Consider the following 22,055-nt stretch of genomic DNA (forward strand, 5'->3'; position numbering starts at 1 on the left):
AGCCTCAATGCGCAGCCATATTCTTGCATCAGGCGATAGGACATCTGACATTAATGCCTAATATCGCGTAGTACAGTATTACTGCCTTGCAACCTTTATTCATCAAAACAGAGTCCTCCAGCAATCACTGCCTAAATCCGAACAGGCTAACGTCAGATTGTTCCATATCAGTTCCAGGGTATGAGAGAGAATATTATTTCAAATTCCAAACCACGTCGGTACTCATACATTCTGCCGTTTCGTCCTTGGCTGACTCTGGCGGTCCAGGTGTTCGACCAAAGTGATCCAAACTACAATTTGCAAGAATGGGAGGAGAGTGGAAATAACTAAGGATGAAAAGATTGATGGCTTGAAAGCATGGTGCCTTACATCTGTGGCTTCCGTCAGGGCAGGGGAACTTTGAGGCCGAAAGGGGAAAGGTGTGGATGGGCAGTTACTGTTTATAAAATAATACGAGTGAGATATGAACAGACAGGGATAGCCTCTGTGCTTAGGAGAGGCACGTTACAGCGAGCAATTCAGCAACCACTCATGGCGGGAAGAGGGAAGACCCAGTAACTTTATCGAGGCTATCGAGATACTGTAAATGAGATTCTATTCTTTTCGTTGGTCAAAACATTGCATATTGCGCTATTTCGCTTGTACACCGAAGCTAACTCATGCGATGAGTACGTGGCACGTACTGATTTGGAGCACACTTGTAAATATCACCTGCTTTCGCTCACCATTGAATTTGTCAACCATCTTAAGAAACCACTGTCATAACCACCAGTAAAACACAATAAATTTATTTGAAGGGCACATTATTTAGGGAGGACGAGAAAGAGGCATTGAGGCGCAAAATATTTCCGGCTCTAGGGTAAGCTAGGCAGTGACGGGATGTAGACCCCGATCATCACGCGACCAGTTCCTTGAAGCAAAGAATAGCAAAACGTAGGATTGGATACAATTTACAATTAAACATACGAGTGTTAAAACATGGTCAGGTTAATGTTGTCTCACGCAAGATAATAGAGGGCAGCCCGAGGTGCCGGTGCAGCCGGTCAGACAATGTCTCCGATTCCGAAACACATCGGGTTCATAGTAGCGACCGACACTAGGGAGATCGTGAGCTAGCAGCCGAGGCGCATCGGATCCCGTGAGAAACTTGAGATCGATCACAAGTATTGGTCCGAAGCCGTATGGGGCCGGCTTCATCACGAGTAGTACGAGTTTCACCAGGTCGACTTCCGCCATTTTGTTGGCGGTGCTTTGGGTATTTAAGGAGGAGCCCAAGGCCGAGTCTTGAATTGTCACCAGCCGGAAGCATTCAAACATTCAAACATTCAAACATTCAAACATTTAACAGTTAAAACTATCACGATGACTTTCAACCTCAGGACACCGAATCGAAAGATCCACGCCGGAGTCATTCTCGTCAAAGGGTAGGCTTTATTGTGCGATTTTACAAGCCAGCGTGATATCTGATGCATCGCAGGGTTACCGAGATGATTGACGTGGCGCCCTTTGAGTTTCTGGCATGGATGGATGAGGGCTCATTGAAGTTATTGAACTTTCCCTCTGAAATGCTCGAGGACGTAATCGACATCGAAACGCATTGGATCACCGAGGATGGAGCCCCAGCCAAAATGAAGAGCGGAGCTCAGATCATGCCCACAGTACGTCGCACAGAATGTACCTGGGCCGTTCGTTAGTACTAACAGCAACACAGGATTCTTTCGAATCGTGCCCCCCGCTTGACATCGTGCTCATGGGTGCTCACAACACCCAATACCAACTGAGCGACGGCGAAAAGGCCTTTGTCCGAAAGTCGTACGACTCGTGCGCCGCATTCCTGACCATCTGCGGAGGCTTCGTCGCCATGCTAGAAGCCGGCCTCCTCGAGGGAAAGACGGTGTGCGCGCCGCGTATAGTCTTCGACGTGATGAAGAAGACGGTCCCCAACGTCAACTGGGTCGACAAGCGCTGGGCGCACGACGGAAAGGTCTGGAGCTCCAGCTCGCTGCTCAACGGCACGGATCTGATGCGGGCGTTCGCGACGGAGACGTGGGGAGGCCGCAGCGGCATGGTTGAGGCCGCGCTCGACATAGGCCATTATCCGGTCCGAGACGTTGATTTTAAGGATTTCCACGGCCGTGAATTCCAGGTGGAGATCGTTTAAGGTTCTGACTGATAAGCGATTCCCGTCGCGATATTTGGGTTGTGGGGAAGCGGTATGAGAATGATGTCAGGGCCGGCAGCCCAGAAGCGGTAATGATTTCCATAGGATATCGCCAAAGAAGGGAGACAGTGAGATGGCTGTGTTGAACCACCTGGTATTTGAATAAAACTATGACACATTACGCACCTCAATTGGCTAGATGCTGAGTCTGTGAAGCATGGTGGTCGATGGCGTGGTGAATGACGCGGCAGAGCAGGTGGAAAGTCAAAGACGGGGCGGATGGACCTGTAGGCCACTTTACTATTCAAATACATCCACTCGCACTGCTCCTCTTAGTGCTTGGATCATCATTACGGCCTTCACTCACGCCAAGCGTCTAGACTAGACATCCCCTGCCAAGACGGAATCGGGGCCAAGGCGGAGCGGCGCCCTTCCCGCAGTGGACACACGCCATGTGAGATGAGAGTATGTATTATTCATTTCGTCTTCAACTGATCTACCCCATGCAATCCGTTGATTCCAAATGCTGATGGGCGTCTTTTGAGCTGCTGGCGCTTATGTTGCCACTGCTCTTGCAGGAGGCGAGATAGCTCAGAGCCAAGGACAGTGGGTGATTTGTCACGATGAGAAATGATGACGGGACACCCTGGCTCGCTTGATAGAGGATATTGCAAAGGTCCACGAGAACAGAAGGCGGGGGGCACGGCCGCGATGGCCTCACCTTGGATTGCTGCACATCCCACCGACGTGCTGATTCCAGAGACCAGCTTGGCGGGCTCACAGGGCTTATCATGTCTTCTGCGCCGCGGCGGGATACCGGCACGAGTTTTGGTGAGAAGAGGGTGTGGGGGATATCTATTCGCAGCGATTGTCAATTGAAGTTCGGTTCGCCATATCGGAAACGATCACCAGGCGTCGTTCTGCAGTCGTTGATGGCCTATCTAGCCACACCAGTTCATGCCGTCGGGCTTCTAGCATCGACCGTTCGCAACAGGGTTGTAACTCGTCGCATGGGGAGGGGGGGAGGCATGGACGGAAAAGCGCCCAGTTCGAGAAGGGAAGCCGCAACGTCCATCGGGTGGCGTCACAAGTTGAAGTCAAAAAGTCCCCACGGAAACGGCTTCAAGATTCGCACGATGCCGCTGAAGTTCGCAGCAGCTGCGATATGAAGTGATGGTGGAGAAAGGGCCGCGGTGCATTCGCCCGGATTCGGCCGGTCCCTTTGTACGTCGGACCAACACCAAAAGATCTCGTGATGCGGAAACAGGCCAGCGAACGGCCGCGCGTGATTGGCCGCGGCTGCTCTTGCGGGGAGCAAAAAGTTCCTGAATAGCTCGGAATAGCTCGCGCGTGTGGAGAAGCGTGCCGGAATATCCGGGTCCCCTGCTCCTTATCTGCCGCGATGGCCTCCGACTTGGCCGACTTGGCGATGGCGCGGCCGCTGCGGATTCTATGGGGACGTATGATTGGCTGCGTGTAGTTCTTTGGTTTCCTCGTTGGGCGGCTTGATGATCTGTAGGAGTTGATTCTCAGCCGCTGTGAAGGCGTTGGAAGCTCTGGCTGTACAGTGTAGGAGTAGCTACGTAGGAGGACCGACACTCTCATCGACTTACCTTCCTCTCCCGTCTAGGCCATTTCCCCCAAGTCCCCGAACGCCTTCAAAGGATCCCCGGTGCGTGCTGCAGCTCGATATGGATAACGGGGGTGGTCTGTTCGCCTCGCCTCCGCCTGCGATGCTCGTCTAATCCATCCTGCTGGGCCGCCCGCGCACTTTTGTATTGAACTTTTGTATTGGGCTTTTTGTTACGAATTTCCCGCCACGTCCCCCATTATCGCTATCTCGCGTCGCCTGTCACCAGTACCAGTTGCCCTCATGTCGTCGTCTACGCGTGTGTGTCCCGGCCGGCTGGGACCTTCTGCTGGGGACCTTCTAATCGGACCCCCGCCATAGGGACCGGCCCATCGAAGCTACCCACCTTCCCAAGAGAGGCACGAGCTCCTTAAATCGGGGCGTCTTGAGATGTTGTATGGGGAGACAAAAGTGCTGTCCTGGTGTATATAGATGCTGCGGCTCCTGCGTGGTGATAGATCATCCAGGTCTAGCAAGCCACTTCTATCCTCCAACACCAACTCATCCAAAGAGAGGCTGAGACACCATGGGTTTCAAATGGCGGAAGAACGCCATCGAGGGCTCCGAGGAGCCTTCGGTGGTGGCGTCTGGCGTTGACGTCGTCTCGAGCAACCCCGAGGGAGACCTGAAGCAGTTCAAGAAGCTGCACAAGTGGGATCCCTTCCTGGAAGTCGAGAGGCTCGACGATGTCGACCGCGTCTTGGAGACGGGCGATCTGGAGAAGGAGGCCGCCGTCGAGGCCACTCTCCTCTCCGAGGACTCTCCATACCCCGAGGTCCGCGCGTCGGTAAGATCTTCCCCCCATCGCGAATGCAACTCTCCGCAGTGTCTCCGGTATCTGACTCGTCCAGGTTCCTCCCACCGACGATCCGGAAATGCCCATCAACACTATCCGCGCCTGGACTATCGGCGCGTTGATGTGCACCATCATCGCGGCTTGCAACATCCTTCTGGGCCTGCGCTACTCGCCCATTACCATTACGTCCACCGTTGTGCAGTTGGCCTCTTACCCGTATGCAACTCCACGCTTATAGTATATCGCTGGTCTAACACTATAATCTAGTCTCGGTGTGGGTTGGGCCAAGGTTATGCCCGACTATCGCTTCAAGCTCTTTGGCAATGAGATGTCCCTCAACCCTGGTCCCTTCAATGTCAAGGAACACACCATCATCACCATGATGACGGCAGCTGGATCGGCCTCGAGTTACGCCATTGATATTCTTCTCGCCCAGGAGCTGTTCTACAACCAATTCTTCAGGTGAGACTGCGCACTACCCTCAACCCACCCCTGTACACAAACTAATCATCCACTTCGATAGCTGGGGTTTCCAAATCATGCTCATCGTCTCCACGCAGGCGATGGGTTTCGGTGTTGCCGGTATTTTACGTCGCTTCTTGATCTGGCCCGCAGCTATGATCTGGCCCGCGACTCTAGTTACGACAGCCGTCATGACCTCGCTCCACGACCACTCCGCCTCCGATCCCTCCCAGACCAACGGCTGGAAGATTGGCCGCTACATGTTCTTCCTCGTCGTGGCCTGCTCCACCTTTGCCTACGAGTGGTTGCCCACCGTCATCGCTCCGTTCCTGAGCATGTTCACCTTCATTACGTGGATCGCGCCCCAGAATGTCCTCGTCAACCAGATCTTTGGCGGACAGACCGGATTGGGCATAATTCCCCTCTCGTTCGACTGGAGCACCGTCAGCGCTTACTTGCTGAGCCCTCTTCAAACTCCGGCCTTTGCCATCTTGAACGTGGCCGCCGGTGTTACCATCATGGTTATCGGATGTGCTGGTCTTGCCTGGGCCGGCCCCGAGTTCTACCGTTATCTCCCCATCAGGTATGATTTACTACCGTGACCTTGAACCCATCTCTAACATGCTTTCCAGTGCCAACGCCAACTTCGACCACTTCGGTCAGCGATACAACACCAGCCGGATTCTCACCGACGAGTACACCTTCAACGAGACGGCTTACAAGGAATACTCTCCCCTGATGCTTGGCTCGGCCTTTTCCCTGACCTACGGCATGGGATTCGCCACCCTAATGTCCACTCTTGTGCACGTCGCTCTGTTCTACGGAAAAGACATCATCGCTCGCACGCGTGATGCTCAGCATCAGGAGGCCGATGTGCACCTGAAGCTCATGCGCAAGTACAAGGAGGCCCCTGAGTGGTGGTTCGCCGCCATCTTTGCCGTCAGCTGTGCCTTTGGTATGATTGCGAGCCAGGTTTGGGATACCCATCTGACCTGGTGGGCGTACATCATCTGCATTTTGATCGGTGTCTTCTTCATCCTCCCCGTCGGTATCATCCAGGCCATCACCAACCAGCAGACCGGTCTCAACGTCATCACTGAGATGATTGTCGGTTACATGACTCCCGGCCGACCCATTGCCATGATGCTGTTCAAGAGCTGGGGCTACATGCTCTGCTACAACGGTCTCCAGTACATCTCCGATATGAAAGTCGGCCACTACATGAAGATTCCCCCTCGCACCATGTTTGCCGCCCAGGCCTTTGCCGTCATCTGGCTGTCCATCGTACAGATTGCCACCTACAACTTCCTGCGAGGAAACATTGAGGGTATTTGCACCACAGACCAGGCTCAGGGTCTTACCTGCCCCATGGCTCGCACCTTTTTCAACGCCAGTGTCATCTGGGGTGTCATCGGACCCCGCAGAATGTTCGGAGCTGGAGCAATGTAAGTGTTGGACTTTGCATCTCGCCATCGAATTTGACTAACAGTAACTAGCTACTCATGGGTCAACTACTTCTGGCTCATCGGTGCCGCTCTCCCTGTTATCCAGTACTTCCTCGCCCGCAGATATCCCCGCAGCTTCTTGCGCTACGTCTTTTTCCCGGCCATCTTCGGTGGTGCCGGCATGATTCCTCCGGCCACCACCTGGTGGATTGGCCAGTGGGTGGTTGTTGGTCTCATCTTCAACTGGTTCATCAAGCGCAAGTTCTTTGGCTGGTGGAGTAAGTTACCCTCTATTGAAAACATTACGAACTTTACTAACTCGTACAAGTTCGCTACAACTACGTGCTCTCTGGTGCCCTCGACGTTGGCACGGCGCTATGCATTGTCATTTCTGCTCTCGCTCTTGGCCTGTCCAATACTAATTTCCCTGACTGGTGGGGTACCACGGTGTTCAACAACAACCTCGATGCTGATGGAGCCGTGACCAAGGTTCTGCCCGACGATGGGTCCTTCTTTGGACCAACGTCGTGGTAAGCATCGTTGTTCCACTGCCTGTTTGATACAGCGAGCATGAGGCGATTGCCTGGTCTCCGTATTGTCTTCTCCACATAGCTTTCAGCCATCGCAAGGATTACAGACTTGTGCCTAACGAATTTGTACGATGCACAACATTGTGGGTAGATAGCTATTCCTAGCCCGTAATAACATAATCATTATGAATCAATTATCTGCGACGTGAATCCTTCGATTTCGTGACACATCGGCCTCGTTTCGTCCGGTCCCATAGACTGCTATAAGGCGCATTAGATGCACCAAACTGGGATGATAGCCAATAGCGAAGAGTCGTTTCCTCGGTACATAGGCTGTCATAAATTTTTGCCCAAAATCAAAAGTACTGCCGATCGTCCTGTACATAAAACTTTTAATAAGATCAACACCAGCACTACAGTGCTCCAAACTTAACAATTGCGGATAAAATACAAGTAACGCAACACCGCAGCCTAAGGCTGCTTGTCACAGCTAAATTCTACAGTAAAAATAAACAGACACGATTGGACCTCTGCAAACGCTTAGACTTGTTGTTAGATTTGGCCGAGTTTGCTTGTGCTGACTTAATTGTCGGAGTATAGTTTGCCACTATGAAGGCACTTTTTGGCTTAGCCCTTGTTGCGGCGATCCTTTGTTAAGCTCGGCGCTTTCAAATGAGACAATCCTTGAAGATGTCTCATTTGTTGTTTATTCCATTCTCGAATTGAATCATCATCCCCGTTAAGTGGTCCAGCTATGATCTGCATAATCTCCAGGTCGTGTACTTGACACGATGCAAAAGCTCCATCGCGGAGCAGGGATTACACCAGCCAATCAAGTGTCGTCGCGCATATCCGGGGGCCTTTCGTCAAACTTGAATCATTCCAGGGGCTCCTAGCTGGACTAATCAAATCGCCAACATGCCCCTGGACGTTCTAGCGGGATGAAACTAGCGTGAGTATCAGGAGCCGCCAGCATCTTCAACCATCCGCCCTCACACCAGCTGTCCTCTCTAGTTATTGATGCCGAGTCCCGAGGCTTGCGTAGTGCCTGTATCGAATTGTCCGCGTCAGATCGTTATGTGATTCTCATCATTGGCCCTCACGCCGTTACATCGTCGCGCCGATGAGTTTCCTGTCTCGGTAGGTGGCCAGATGGCGTCCTCTACGCTAAATCATCCACCTTCTCCATTTCGCTAGCTGCCGATTTCCCGGATCGTTTGAAGCCGAAACGGCAAAAGAACCATCGTGGATGCGTTTCATCTCCCTCCCGGCACCCGCGAGCCAAGCAGATGCCAAGTAGATGCCAAGCCCCGATGGCAGCATAAACAGATTTGCTAATGCTTGGCTGTCGATGTTTCGGGATCTTCTGAGCTAGCGCGGGAGAGCTCTTTCGGGGAGGTGATGCGGATGTCGAGTGCCGAACTACAGTTTCAATGCTGGAGCTGCGTCAAATCTGACGATTCTCGAGCCTATTCCTCCAGGATGAATGAGAACAGGTAACGAGTACATAACCAGCGATGCCTTCTCTCCAATACAGTCGAACCAAGCACATCCTCTGGCATCACTTCCCCAACACATTCATTACATCTCGTTCATACCATTCATTCTCATATTTGTTTGCTGGTCATACACTTTCTTTAACAACATCATCATGAGTCCTTCACTTACTGAGCTTTTCGTCGCCACTCTGGCACTGGCTACCACTGTTACCGGCGCTCCCACCGGCACCGACTTACCCAGGGGCAACCGCTACTCTATCGCTCAGGTCAAGAACACCAAGTATACCAAGAGCGGTCCTTTGGCTCTCGCTAAAGTATATCGAAAATACGGTGTTCGTCTTCCCACGGATCTCGCTGCTGCTGTCACCAAGGTCAAGGCGGCCAACACTCGCCGCGACGAGGGGAATGTGACCACAACTCCCACCGACAACGATAGTGAGTGGTTGACTCCTGTCAGCATTGGGACTCCGCCTCAGGTTCTTAACCTGGATTTCGATACTGGATCCTCGGACCTCTGGGTCTTCAGCTCCTTGACCACTGCGAATGAGGTTACTGGCCAAACCAAGTACGACCCGTCCAAGAGCAGCACATCGAAGAACCTGGCTGGCGCTACATGGTCTATTACTTATGGTGATAAGAGCTCCTCTTCCGGAACCGTCTATCTCGATAAGGTCAACGTGGGAGGCCTTACTGTTAGCGCCCAAGCTGTCGAGGCTGCGAAGACTGTTTCCGACACCTTCACTTCTGAATCGGATCTCGATGGCCTCCTCGGACTAGCCTTTAGCTCAATCAACACTGTTCAGCCAACCAAGCAAAAAACGTTCTTTGATAGCGCTATGCCCGACCTTGAGTCGAAGGTATTTACCGCAGACCTGAAACAAGATGCCCCCGGAAACTACAACTTTGGCTTTATTGATAAGTCTGCTTTTACTGGAGACATCACCTACACGCCCGTCGACTCGTCCCAGGGATTTTGGGAATTCACGTCCACTGGCTATGCAGTAGGCGATGCAACATTCTCTCAGACGTCTCTCGATGGCATCGCCGATACTGGCACTACACTCCTTTTGCTCCCTAGCGCTGTCAACAAGGCCTACTACGCTCAAGTTCAAGGTTCCAAGCTTGACAGCACCGCGGGTGGCTATGTTTTTCCATGTGACACTGAGGTCCCGACCTTCACCTTTGGCGTTAGCGATGCTAAGTTTACCATCCCCGCCAAGTTCATGAACTATGCTCCTCTGGGTGACGGATCCAACAACTGCTTTGGCGGACTTCAGCCTAGTGAGGATATTGGTATCAACATTTTTGGCGACATTGCCCTCAAGGCAGGGTTTGTAGTGTTTGACGGTGGCAACACCCAGCTAGGATGGGCCACGAAGTCGTTGTAAAATTTCTGTGGCTTGAAATTTGTATATTATGTCAAGTATTTACTAGAGTTTGTTTGACCCGGTTTCGGGCAGGTTTGGTACATAAATCTTCTAGCATCAAAACTATAACCGGTAGACAATTGCACTGTTATGTACAAGAGCGCGGTCTTAAAAATTGCAGGGTCGTATCTCGTGATGCTCCGTACTTAAAAGAAAAAAAAATAACGTGCATGATAAGCATGCCGGTCAAACAAGCTTGCCGGTCAAAAATCCCTCAACCTTTCATCTTCCTACTTAATCAATCAATTCTCAACCATTCAAGATACCACGATCAAATAATGAGGCAAATATCCTTCTTGCACTTCAAGCCTATCGAAATGACCCAAAATTAAGTCTCCGACGCGCCGCAAAGATCTATCAAGTCAAGTATAGTACTCTCTTTAACCAAGAGAATGGCGTTACTACTCGTTGCAATTAGATCCCCAAATCACGTAAACTATCCGATCTAGAGGAACAGATTATTATTCAGTTCATTCTCGATCTGGATTCACGAGGATTTCCCCCACGACTGCATGGTATTAAAGAAATGGCCAACCAACTGCTCGCCGACCGCGACGCGTCGCCTGTCGGCAAGCGCTGGGCTTCAAACTTCGTCAGGCGACAACCAGAGCTCAAGACGCGTTTTTTTCGTAAATACGACTACCAGAGAGCCAAATGCGAAGATCCAACCATTATTCGCGATTGGTTCAGGCTCGTGGAGAATACAATCGCGAAATATGGTATCACCCTCGCTGATATCTATAACTTTGACGAGACCGGCTTTATGATGGGCCTGATCGCAAGCGGAATGGTTGTCACAGGTGCAGAAAGGCGTGGAAACCCGAAATCAATCCAGCCTGGAAATCGGAAGTAGGTTACAGTCATCCAGGCGATTAATACAGAAGGCTGGGCGATCCAGCCGTTCATCGTGGTTGCGGGCCAATATCACCTCGCTAACTGGTACCGAGAAAGCAACCTCCCGGGCGATTGGGCTATTGCGACGACTCAAAATGGCTGGACAGACAATGAGACAGGTCTTGAGTGGCTTAAGCACTTTGACCGGCACACAAAGGCCCGATTAACTGGTCGCTATCGTCTTCTGATCCTCGATGGGCACGAAAGCCACCACTCGGTTGACTTTGAGAAATATTGCGAAGCGAACCACATTATTACGCTTTGTATGCCGCCTCATTCGTCTCATCTACTTCAACCTCTTGATGTAGGGTGCTTTGGGCCGCTTAAAAACGCATACAGTCGAGAAATTGAGCAGTTGATCAGATACTCAATTACCCACATTTCAAAGACTGACTTCTTTCCGGCTTTTTATGCCGCCCACCAAGCCGCTATGACGGAAAGTAATATCAAGGGAGGTTTTCGAGGGGCCGGGCTTGTTCCTTTAGACCCGGAAAGTGTTATATCAAAGCTTGATGTGCAGCTACAGACTCCAACACCCGTCAAGGAGGAGGCCAGCCTCCCCGACCCTTGGGTGCCCAAGACGCCAAAGACCGTCCTCGAGGCCACTTCTCAATCCGAATACCTTGAAAGACGAATCAGAAGGCACCAGGGCAGCTCTCCAGCATCTATTGTTGACGCGCTTAAGTCATTTTCTAAGAGAACGAAGGCAATAATACATCAGATAGCATTATTGAAGTCTGAGAACCAGATCCTTCGACAGGCAAATGAGACTCTTAGCAAGCGGCGCAGAGCAAAAAAAAACCACCTACAGAATGGAGGGAAGATAACTATAGATGAAGGAAGGGATGTAATTGATCAGAAGGATGTTGATGCGCAGTTAGTGGCCGAATCGTCGAGACATCGTGGTCAAGGAGGGTCGGCGCGACCGAAGGAAAGGCGTTGTGGAACATGCGGCAAGACTGGTCATAACGTAAGAACATGTCAGGTAGTTATTGCGATGTCTGGAGAAGAATATAGCGATTAGTTCTAATTGATTAGATGCTTTGTTGTGTATTTATTTTAATTTCTAGATTGAGGGTGATAATTTTTGACCGGCAAGCTTATTTGACCGGCATGCTTATCATGCACGTTAGCCGTTTGAACTTGGGGGATAACAGTGGATTATTGGCTTTCAGCTTCGTGTTGAAGAGAAGGCCAGCAAATGTTGTTAACCCAAATTGGCATCACTAGCAACCCCCAGTGTTATCGGAGTGAATTTAACTGGGTATGCTGTTAAAAGTCTTCTTCTTAAGGCTCAATCTACCAAATTAGTACAAGTTGTGCCCAGTCCTTTATGTTTTGTTTATCCGACAATATATTCTTCCGTGACACCTGTAATTCAGGACATACGATACCGCATAGAAATATACAAAATTGATCATTCTGCCAGTTACATTTAGATCAAACCTATTCAACTTTAAGATTCCAAGCTCAATATCCTGGAAGAGCCAATTTACCGAGAATGTGCAATGTTCTATGCAAAGGTTGTTAGTAACTCGAGGACATCAGCGTGACAGAAGCGCACGCACTCTTTTTCTTCATGACCGAACTGACTTGAGATGTATTGCAACTGAGATGTCGCAAGGCCCCCAAAAAGCAAGGCCAGGCAGCCTGGGTGAAAATAGGGAGGCTGCTACTGTGACGTTCCATCAAACTCCCGAGCTGCTTTCTTGAATTTGTCCAATAGCTGACAAAAAGGGTCCAATTTCCACTCGCGCCAGAAGGCTGGAGGATCAAACATCTCGCGAAGTTTCCAAGGATATTTGCCGTCGGTTTGGCTGCGCTTTGCCCCGGAAATGGCTGCCCATTTGTCTTCAGCTTCGTCGGCGCGCCAAGTGGCATTGACGAGGGCCTTGCTGGCATCGTTGAGGGCCTTGCGGGTTTTGGGATAGGCTTCGGCAAGGGGCCAGTTGGCCTCGCGCAGAGTAGTCTCGGCGTTGAGCCAGTTCTCCAAGGCTTGAGTGGCAAGCTCGTTGGGCTCAGAGAGGGCCTTCTTGATGGCGGGCCAGTTCTCTAATTCTTGGACAGTTATGGCGCCGACGAGGGTGTTTTGGTCTTCTAACGGAGCCTTGGAATGGTTTCGGATGTGGGAAGAGTCCCAGGGGTTGGAGAGGTCTCGGTGGTGGGAAGAGTCCCGTGAATCCAGATCTGAGGTCCGATCTTGTTGTGGCGGAGTCGTGGGAGATTTAAGACGCCAACGTATGTTGACTCGTCTCTCGGGAAAGTGTCCGCCCGGCCACTCGGGAAAATGCTCGACTGGCGTATGCGGCGAATACTCGACTAGCGTTTTCACCGAATAGTCGTCTCGCCTCGTTCGTGTATAATCGACTAGCTTCTTGCGCGAAGCCTCATTGAAGTAAATCGGTGCTGGGTTGTCGTAGTAGTCCTTCAGCGACTTGAATAGGACTTTCCACAGCTTGGAAGCTTTGACGTGTGAATCCTTCCTGAGCTCCTGTTGGCACCCACGGTCGAGATGGAGAAGTAGGTGGTTTTCCCGATGAGCTTCACAAGGGTGAATAGGTAGAAATCCATCGCGGATCTCTTTGTCCCAGTAGGCGGTTGGGCTCGATTTTCCATTCATCGACGTTATCTTCTCGTGGGTCAATAAAAACAGGCTGAAGTTTGGTTTGAAAGTGTACATACGATCAGGATCTCAACCATTTCTTGTACTGGGGAAGAGAGAATAACCACGGGATGGTCGAAGCAATCCTCGTAATGATGAACTGAGTATTCCTTTTCCAAGGCTTCATACTTGGGCAACCACATGATGGTGCCCACATCGCCTCGTTTTGGAGATGAAGATGCTGATGCGTACATATTCAGGCTGAGAAAATTGGAATAAGGGAAAGGTGAATCGACGAAAACTGAAGTCGGCGAAAAGAGTATGATACGTCGGGATAGGTCCGTTCGATGCAGAGCCAGCGAGCTTGTGAGAGGGGAATGGAAAGGGCAAGATCATGACAGGCACCCTGCCGATAATGTACTACGACCTTGGCCAAAAGCAAAGCCAGAAGTCACGAGTGAACAGATTGTCCACGTGATGATTGGGCGAACCGGTTGCCTTCACCAAGGCGCTGGTGAGTGAGCCTAACGGGTCGTCACATATGATGAGGACTTCTAAGTGGCCACCAACAGTCCGCAATTTTACTGCGGGAGGAGGAGGGTGTGACAATGCGCATCTCCCTCATCAGTGAAGGGTGTGATTCGACGAGCCGCAGCCGTCATTACCACCAGGCTCTGCGTGGTACAGCTTGCAAGGATTGCGTGTTGGCTCTAGTTGTACTGCATACGCCTCCACCACTACTGGGAGACCTCTCGGTTATAGGCTGGTTCAGCCTGATGCCCAGACCGTGGAGGGCGAACCAGACCGCGACGCTGTGACGAAGGCAAACACACTTGGCGGTGGCAATGCCGTGAGGCTGTGCGGTTTGTGCCACGCGAGGCCTACGACACCTACGCCGTTGTACAGCCAAGGCAACCGATACTGTGACGTGTCAGATGCGACCTGGACCAATACGCGGCCGTGTTTTGGGCGTGGAGGGGCTCGTAGACTAGATGTACCCGATTTCACGGTTTGACATCTCCCACAAGAGCAAGTTTTCAGGGTCCGTCAGTGAAATAAAGCGCCGCAATAGGTCACGCCAGAGAGCGAGCCATCGCAGATCCACCGATGCGTCGCTTTAGCCGCTGCCGTAGCGTTGAGCGTGGCCGGGCTTGTCCTCTATCGGGAGAGGAGGGGATGGCGCCAGGGCTAATTCTGTTTTAATTAGCGGTCGGGCTGCGTTTTAGGCGTTCAAGGATAATGTCTACTATTGGCCGCCTTGAAATGTTTGTTTTTCCGGCGGGAGGCCGTGGCAATATATGTGCAACGTCTCGTATTACGGGAAGACGCATTGCGGGAAGACAGGACGTGATCTTTTCCATTTTTAAAATCATACTGCAAACATAGGATGCCGGGAGAAAGACCCGCTGTACCAAAGTCCATTCACTGCTCTGACGTAAAAACTCCAAACATGACGGCGTGTTTTTCCAACCTTGCGCGACGTGCCAAGCCGGCCACACCACCACGGGACTGCGTCGCGTTAGACGCGCCAGCTGGTAGGGAGATGTGCTGGGATTTCCCCTACTGCGGGCAATTGAAGTACCACGTAGAAGTACCATGTATAGTGACAGGTGAAGCAGCAAGTCGCTGAGTTTCTCGCACCAAACTGCATACGCCAGAAACGCCAGGGCCATTTCCCCAAAGCTATAGGCCCCTCAGTATAGCCCTTACTTGGAGTGTCTTGATCTGTGCTGGGTGTCAGGCTCTATAAATGAATCATCTTATCCTCATTCTCAGCACGGAACCACCACACTTCTACAGGAGCCACAGTGGCTTGTTCAACTTAATCGTTATCGCAGGGAGATGTTCGGCCCGAGACATATGTGAGAGCGATTGACAAGGTTGATAATTCGGAGCCATGTTCCGACATAATATGCGAAATATGACTCACCTGTGCCGAGTTCGGACATGTACAATAACCATTTAGATATGGCCAATATCATATGTTTAAATCAGAATCCCAACTTCCTCTTGCCCCCGCAGTATTAAATCCTAACCAGTACCCAATTAATCTCCAAAATGTCTCGACAATCACACATCTTCCATCGCTCTTTGTCTAAGGACTATCCCACGGCTGCCGCTGGCCAAGGTGTCTATATCATTAGCCCCGATGGTACCAAAATCCTCGATGGCAGCAGTGGTGCCGCCGTATCGTGTCTTGGACATGGGAATCCGGACGTAATTGCAGCTATTATTGAACAAGCTCAACGCATGGCATTCGCCCATTCTTCGTTCTTTACCAGTGACCCAGCCGAGGAACTAGCGTCATTATTGATCGATTCCAGTCATGGTGCATTTTCGAAAGTTCTTTTTTTAAGCTCGGGTATGAATTCCACCGTCCCTGTTTCACTTGCAGTCTTGACCACTAATAACACACACCAGGTTCCGAGGCTGTTGAATCAGCTTTCAAGCTCGCCAGACAATATCATCTGTGCAATGGAGACCCGGGGCGAGTCAATATTATTTCTCGTCAGTTTTCGTACCATGGCAACACAATAGGGGCCCTGTCTGCTGGGTTTAATCCCCCGCGTCGGCAACCATTCAAGCCGCTGTTGTCACCGGCTTTTCACCACGTCTCGCCTTGCTTTTTCTCACGGGACGCAAGCCCCGATGAGAGTGAGCAAGACTATGTCAAACGCCTCATCAAGGAGTACGAAGACATGTTCACCCGCTTGGGGCCTGAGACAGTTGCTGCTGTCATTGTTGAACCGGTTGGAGGATCAACACTCGGTGCTGTCCCCGCTGCCTCTGGGTACCTCGCTCAGCTACGAGAGCTTTGCGACAAGCACGGATCTCTACTCATCTTCGACGAAGTCATGTGTGGAATGGGTCGAGTGGGGACATTGCATGCATGGCAGTCACTGGGGAGTTCAGCGCCAGATATCCAGACAATTGGGAAAGGCTTGGGTGCTGGATACCAACCCATCTCTGGCATTTTGATCAGTCCTAAAGTCCACGACACTCTCAAATCTTCGCAGGCGACAAACCCATTCGTTAACGGGCATACATACCAAGGTCATTCAATCGCGTGTGCCGCAGCGCTCGCAACCCAGAGGACTATTGTCAAGAACAACTTGCTCAGCAACGTGCGGCAAATGGGGGACCTTCTATTCCGGAAGTTGAAGACGTTGACACCACATTTGAAAGAAGTTCGAGGGCTTGGGTTATTCCTTGCTGTTGAGTTTTCTTCAAAGCCTACAGCTCACATCGCACCGGAGGTTGCCCAGGCCTGTTTCAAGAACGGAGCCGCTGTCTACTTGTGCTCAGCCGCTGTTGATTCAGTTATGTTCGCCCCGCCGTTCATTATCAATGAAACCGAGATCAATGAACTTGTGGATATTTTCCTCAGGTCCGTAAATGAGGTCCTGGAACGGAAAGGCGAGTCAATAAGTAGCATTTAGCTGAGACTTAATTGAAGATCGAATTGTCACATCTTATTGTATTTCTCGACGATATTTACATATTCGACGCCATAAAATATCATCTTGCATTCTCACTGTAATTACGAAAGCAATTTTTTAGACTTTGCGTTTCGGTTGACGAAAAATATGTATGTTATCAATGTTTCCTTTTGGAAATGGAATCTGGAGAGTTTAGCAGTAAGAGCATATACCCACAGCAGAATCATCAGTCGTTAGAAACGCTATAATATTTTCTGACTACTTTGCACAGTGTTTAGGCCACTTACTGATTGTGGATGAAAGCTGCGTGCGACGCAGCGCCCAAGTGTCACAGCCAGCTTCTATCACTCGTTGTAGTGCAGTGCATTGGACCAACAGTTGGCAATGGTCGAATAAGTTCCACTTTTTGCCCTTTTATCATAGTTACAACTAAACTGACTATTTACGCAGTGGTCACTATACTGGGCCGATGCTAGGTCACCGGCCATTTGATGGATCTCGTGTTAGTAGTACTAACGACAAGGCTGGATCGGCTACCTTGCTGCAAAGATTTGTGTTGTCAAGAACCATTGAGAATTTTGGAAACATCGACAAGGTTCCATGTCCGTCAAATGCATTATGAAAGGTAAACGGGTAAATCTAATTATCTATCAAGAGGTTCGGGTGCCCTAGTACACATAGGCACCCAGAGGGGGGACTAGAAGCTCAACAGTTAAAAAAAAACCAACAATAGTATCAACAACACTAATTAACTATTAAAATGTATCCCTCGTGCTTCAACTGAAGCATTATTTAAAAAGACTTCATAGATTATCTCTTTCTACTTTGTGCCTCAATCTTCTTGCATCGGATCCTGACTTATCCCTAGATGGTTTGCTAATATCCGATCAAGCGGCGCAAAGACGTTCACACTCTGGGATCTCAAATCAACCCCACCGTTGATGTCAAGCAACGTCCTCATACTCAGGGGTTCACGTTCGTCCGATATATAGGATCTCGCCTGACTCATGGTGTGTGTAGCGTTTACAGCACCTTCTCGAGCTAGTAGCAGTTGTACAATAGGCTCGTGCCCATCAATAGCAGCTACCGTCAGTGGCGTCCGGCCCACCATGCCGGTAGCGTTCACGTCAACACCGTCTTTAGCCAGTAGTAGTCTCACAATAGACTCGTGTCCACCACTGGCAGCTGCTACAAGCGGCGTTAGATATGTGGCAAGTCTAGTGTTTAGATCAACACCATCTTTAGCAAGTAACAGTCTCACGATAGACTCGTGTCCATTCAAAGCAGCTACTACCAGTGGTGTCTCGCCCTGGACGTATGCAGCGTTTACATCAACGCTGTCCTTCGCTAGTAGTGGCCTCACAATAGACTCGTGTCCATGAAGGGCACCTAGTAGAAGTGGGTTCATACCGGTGTTGTCTCGAGCGTTGGGATTAATGCTGTCTTGGGCTAGCAAACATTCCATAATGGCGCTGTTCCCACATATCGCCGCTGTCATGAGGGGAGTTCGGCCGTCGAAATCCTTCCGATTCATGTCAACATCAGTTCTGAGGATTGACTTGACGACGTCCTCTTCTCCAAATTCTATTGCCCAATGGAGCGGTGTCTGGCCACGCAGATTCTTAGACTGCAGATCAACATTCCGCAAGTCAAGTAGAATGTGTCGACGTAAACTGACGCGTTTTGGTGTTCCACACGTGTCAGAGTCATCCTCGCCCTTGAGACTTCGCTCGATGTGGCCAGACGGAAAAAGTAACTTTACCACGTCTAGATTCAGAGAGGCTGTGGCCCACCAGAGCGGAGTTTTGTGGTCCATGCCAGGATGCCCAAGTAGCAGCTTGACCACTTCAGCGTGGCCAATTTGTGCTGCAACAGACAGTGGTGTACTTTTATTCTCGTCGGAGAGGTTAGGGTTAATGTCAGGATGCTCAAGTAGCAGCTTCACCACTTCAGTGTGGCCGTTCTTTGCTGAATCAAAGAGTGGTGTACTATGGTTCTTGTCGAAGAGGTTAGGGTCGATCTTAGGATGCCCAAGTAGCCGCTCAACTATTTCAGCATGGCCATTCTCTGCCGCAAATGACAGTGGTGTAGGATTATCGTATCCGAATTCCAAGTTAGGGTCAACGCTGGGATGCCCAAGTAGCAGGTCGACGACACCTCCATGCCTTTTCTGTGCTGCTATCGAGAGCTCCCTATTTTCGGCGTCTGGTTGAACTTGATCAATGCTGAGTAACAATTTGACCACTGCGGTGCGTCCGTAAGCTGCCCCATACATCAATGGCGTGTTTCCATACATGTCGCGGGAGTTTGGGGGGGATTTTTCCAGTAGAGTTATTACTAGCTCTTCGAGCCCAAAGTATGCCGCTAGATGCAGCGCCGTGAAACCAGTGGGGACCATGTTGCCGGTTCTTATATATCTAAGACCAAGGTATCCGGGGCTCTTATTGCTGATCATCAATGCCTGGCTAGATGCTTTCACTTTCATCTCGTGACTGAGAAAGTCTCGGATGTCTGTGCTGTGCGGTTTCGCCTCTCGAGCATGGTGACCCCAGTTATGAGACGCATATTCGTAAAACTTGAATGAATCTAACCGCCTCTCCAGTTCTGTGGGTGTTTGACAATACCCATCTTCGAAAGTGCTGAATGAGAGGTAGGTGATGCAGGCCTTTGTGATCTTGGCCTCGCATTGGGGGAACAAATCGTCTTTTCTACGGTCAAAGTATACTTCCGTAGTGTGATGAGCCAACCGAACAATATCGCTCTCTTCATCAACAATGACCAATCCAGCACGTACTCGAAGGATGAGTTGTAGCTGTATGAAATCTCCTGGATCGAGCCTGGATTGTCGAGATCTTGTTGCAAGTGCGTGACGGAGTTCCCATGTATTCAGCCGCGTCTTGGCGCAAGTAATCCATGACAGGACATTGAATGCAAGCTTTTTGAACTCTGTACTCTGTGCGCCGATTCTGTTCATGGTTTGTTCATACGCACTGTCGAGTATTTCGCCCGCACTATTATCTGTGGATTCTCGGCCCTGTCTCTTGAATCCCTTTAATGTCTCTCTGACATCATTGGGTGAGACCTTTTCGGATACTGACCCGAGATAGAGCTTGGCCAAGAGAAACCTAACGATCAGTTAGTACTTTATGGATTCCCTAGCCTTTATGGCTGACCAAGAACGTACATTCCACTGGCGGCATCTGCGATCTCATTGACTATCTCGTCCCACAGCTGGCAACCCTGAGGCACAGAGATGGAAAGATCTGTCATGTTTTCCTCGAGATATTTCTTGACGTCATCTGTATTCGCACGAATCTCCAAAGTTGAGGAACCCCTGAATTGATCAACAATGTCGGGTACGAACCTCGATGTCGCAAAAATGTGAGCACCGCATTTGTCACGGATGCTGAAAAGTTCTCTTAGGAACTCCCTTCGACGACCATTATCCTCTTGAAACTCATCGAGTGCATCGACGATGATGAAGATCTTCGAGTACAAAGCGGAAACGGAATGGAGTGCACTTAGGTATTCCTCGAGCAAAGGTCTCGTGCCTTTATACTTGTGTCGTTGGTACAGCTCCGTGACGGCGCTCGGCAGTGCAGCCTGTCGCGTGGCAAGCTGTTTCAGTAGGCTTGCGACTAAGTCGTCGATCGTTTGCTGGTTCTTTTGCTGGTGACTGCAGTATATGTAGGCGATTCCAGTGTCACGTTGCTGACCAAGGTTCTTGGTCAGATCGTTAACCACAACTGATGTGACTATCGTCTTTCCCGCTCCAGGGATTCCCGGGCATAGTAGAACACCCTTTGGCGTATCCACCCAGTCGTGGTACTCATCAGAGTCTAGAACCCACTGACAAGTACCAGGTTGTTGCCTCTTCAGGATGTCTGTGTGTTGCTCCCCATAGTTGAAGGGTGTTATCCAGGTAAGAATCTTCTCTTCCTCGTCCGTTCTCGCCTTCACGCTCAACGAATCAACATTTTCAAGAACTGAAGAGTTAATTAGTAACCCTAAGCTAGGTCAATAATGAGGGAAAATAACTAACGCTGTCCTAATGCCTCGCTGATTGGGCGCTGATTGCCAACATCACTTGGCTGCAGGTATCCTAGAAATTCCTTTGCGCATGCTGCAGCAACAGCTGAGGCATGCTCTTGCCAATCTTTGTTCTTCCCCGAATCAGCATAATCACAGATGCCACGAATAACAATGCTCGGATAGTCCACTAGTCCTGCTGCTTCCATTTCGACACAAAGGACATTTCCGCCAAGGTCGGAGTTGATTTTATCTCGAACAGTGGCGTCCTTGATCACCTTGTTCCCAGATGCAATAAGCCCGTAGTGAACTTCGCATTCTCTAGGAGGTTTCTGGGAGTCATTGCCTTTGGTGCCGGCATTCTCGGGAGAGGTAGGCCTCCTGGACTTTGGCGCTAGTCTTGGGAACTTCTCAAGAGCTTCATCGAGATACTGCTGTATCTTTGATCCGCACATGCTGACTTCGCTTTCCATTTTCGTCAACGCTGTCAACAAAAAGCTAGGTGGGTTGTTCAGTGAGCCGGTTCGTACGAAATTGCCACCGTCCTCCGCCTTGCCCAGATCCCACTGAACTACACCAGGGTATTCGGCAGTGGGTGTACCAATGACAACATCACCAAGCCTGACCTCGGGCGGAATTCCACCGCCGATGCCGACCATGAGGCCAACCTTGATGGAAGGGAAAGTCTGCGTTATCCGAGTGGCCACGGTAGCTGCTGAATTGTTGCCGATTTTGCCTTTCGGAAGGCAGGCGATGACGATGTGATGTCCACCGATAGAGCCGAGTGTGTACGCGTTCTGGTCATTTGGTGGCCTTGGAAGTTCTGGATGTCGCTGATCGAGCATGGCAATTGCCGCAGTCTGCTCTTTTGGCAGCGCGCAGACCCAACCCACAGTGTAGTCGCTGTGGGTCCTCGGCCTGATAGCTTGCTGTTCCATTGAAACAGTCCGAAACGATAGGGTAAGATTAGTAACTTGGCAGACGTAAAGACGCGTGAAAGGCAGGTAAAGATGCGAACGGTCAATTTGCAAAGAGCGATTGCGGGGGGAGGATGGAGATTTTGCCGCCTTGCCAAGACCTCGTGCGGCTGAAGTAACAGTCACTCAGCTGGAACCAACGTACATAAGTGGCTTGGATTTC

General features: G+C 50.5%; 7 protein-coding genes across 7 annotated transcripts; 5 read left to right on the forward strand and 2 right to left on the reverse strand.

Moving 5' to 3' along the window:
• Nucleotides 1-1,318: 1,318 nt before the first annotated feature.
• On the forward strand, nt 1,319-2,161 carry BGZ61DRAFT_420371 (class I glutamine amidotransferase-like protein; the record flags this gene model as incomplete). The annotated part of the gene is made up of 3 exons (XM_046243483.1): nt 1,319-1,424; nt 1,478-1,658; nt 1,712-2,161. The coding sequence occupies exons 1-3, from the start codon at nt 1,363-1,365 to the stop codon at nt 2,159-2,161; spliced, it is 693 nt and encodes a 230-aa protein (XP_046104081.1). The 5' UTR covers nt 1,319-1,362.
• A 1,938-nt stretch (nt 2,162-4,099) lies between these two features.
• BGZ61DRAFT_545156 (OPT oligopeptide transporter protein-domain-containing protein) lies at nt 4,100-7,028 on the forward strand (the record flags this gene model as incomplete). The annotated part of the gene is made up of 7 exons (XM_046255288.1): nt 4,100-4,578; nt 4,643-4,803; nt 4,855-5,049; nt 5,111-5,632; nt 5,682-6,494; nt 6,546-6,772; nt 6,823-7,028. Exons 1-7 carry the CDS (start codon nt 4,318-4,320, stop codon nt 7,026-7,028), a joined length of 2,385 nt encoding a protein of 794 aa, XP_046104082.1. The 5' UTR covers nt 4,100-4,317.
• Nucleotides 7,029-8,406: 1,378 nt separating this feature from the next.
• Nucleotides 8,407-10,048, forward strand: BGZ61DRAFT_451928 (aspartic peptidase domain-containing protein). The gene has a single exon (XM_046245886.1). The coding sequence runs from the start codon at nt 8,511-8,513 to the stop codon at nt 9,909-9,911; it is 1,401 nt and encodes a 466-aa protein (XP_046104083.1). The 5' UTR covers nt 8,407-8,510; the 3' UTR covers nt 9,912-10,048.
• A 2,122-nt stretch (nt 10,049-12,170) lies between these two features.
• BGZ61DRAFT_31660 (uncharacterized protein) lies at nt 12,171-13,913 on the reverse strand. Its single transcript, XM_046238875.1, has 2 exons — nt 13,527-13,913; nt 12,171-13,473 (listed from the first exon to the last, which is right to left on the reverse strand). The coding sequence occupies exons 1-2, from the start codon at nt 13,698-13,700 to the stop codon at nt 12,517-12,519; spliced, it is 1,131 nt and encodes a 376-aa protein (XP_046104084.1). The 5' UTR covers nt 13,701-13,913; the 3' UTR covers nt 12,171-12,516.
• Nucleotides 13,914-15,449: 1,536 nt separating this feature from the next.
• On the forward strand, nt 15,450-16,917 carry BGZ61DRAFT_390491 (pyridoxal phosphate-dependent transferase). The gene is made up of 2 exons (XM_046242813.1): nt 15,450-15,808; nt 15,868-16,917. The coding sequence occupies exons 1-2, from the start codon at nt 15,505-15,507 to the stop codon at nt 16,884-16,886; spliced, it is 1,323 nt and encodes a 440-aa protein (XP_046104085.1). The 5' UTR covers nt 15,450-15,504; the 3' UTR covers nt 16,887-16,917.
• Nucleotides 16,918-17,258: 341 nt separating this feature from the next.
• BGZ61DRAFT_31669 (uncharacterized protein) lies at nt 17,259-17,592 on the forward strand. Its single transcript, XM_046238876.1, has 2 exons — nt 17,259-17,278; nt 17,333-17,592. Exon 2 carries the CDS (start codon nt 17,356-17,358, stop codon nt 17,506-17,508), a length of 153 nt encoding a protein of 50 aa, XP_046104086.1. The 5' UTR covers nt 17,259-17,278; nt 17,333-17,355; the 3' UTR covers nt 17,509-17,592.
• A 126-nt stretch (nt 17,593-17,718) lies between these two features.
• BGZ61DRAFT_478062 (ankyrin repeat-containing domain protein) lies at nt 17,719-21,853 on the reverse strand (the record flags this gene model as incomplete). Its single annotated transcript, XM_046248967.1, has 3 exons — nt 17,719-20,011; nt 20,071-20,872; nt 20,929-21,853. 3 exons carry the CDS (start codon nt 21,851-21,853, stop codon nt 17,719-17,721), a joined length of 4,020 nt encoding a protein of 1,339 aa, XP_046104087.1.
• Between the last annotated feature and the right edge of the window lie 202 nt (nt 21,854-22,055).

This window comes from Ilyonectria robusta (genome assembly GCF_021365365.1).
Source record: "Ilyonectria robusta strain PMI_751 chromosome Unknown BGZ61scaffold_10, whole genome shotgun sequence".
NCBI lineage: Eukaryota > Fungi > Ascomycota > Sordariomycetes > Hypocreales > Nectriaceae > Ilyonectria > Ilyonectria robusta.

Bases quoted from the DNA above. Each gene is read 5' to 3' on its own strand.
- BGZ61DRAFT_31669 (XM_046238876.1), top strand. From the start codon at position 17,356: ATGCTAGGTCACCGGCCATTTGATGGATCTCGTGTTAGTAGTACTAAC.
- BGZ61DRAFT_31660 (XM_046238875.1), bottom strand. From the start codon at position 13,700: ATGTACGCATCAGCATCTTCATCTCCAAAACGAGGCGATGTGGGCACC. The intron at 13,474-13,526 runs GTATGTACACTT...ACCCACGAGAAG, and splicing joins AAATGGTTGAGATCCTGATC to ATAACGTCGATGAATGGAAA.
- BGZ61DRAFT_390491 (XM_046242813.1), top strand. From the start codon at position 15,505: ATGTCTCGACAATCACACATCTTCCATCGCTCTTTGTCTAAGGACTAT. The intron at 15,809-15,867 runs GTATGAATTCCA...AACACACACCAG, and splicing joins AGTTCTTTTTTTAAGCTCGG to GTTCCGAGGCTGTTGAATCA.
- BGZ61DRAFT_451928 (XM_046245886.1), top strand. From the start codon at position 8,511: ATGAGAACAGGTAACGAGTACATAACCAGCGATGCCTTCTCTCCAATA.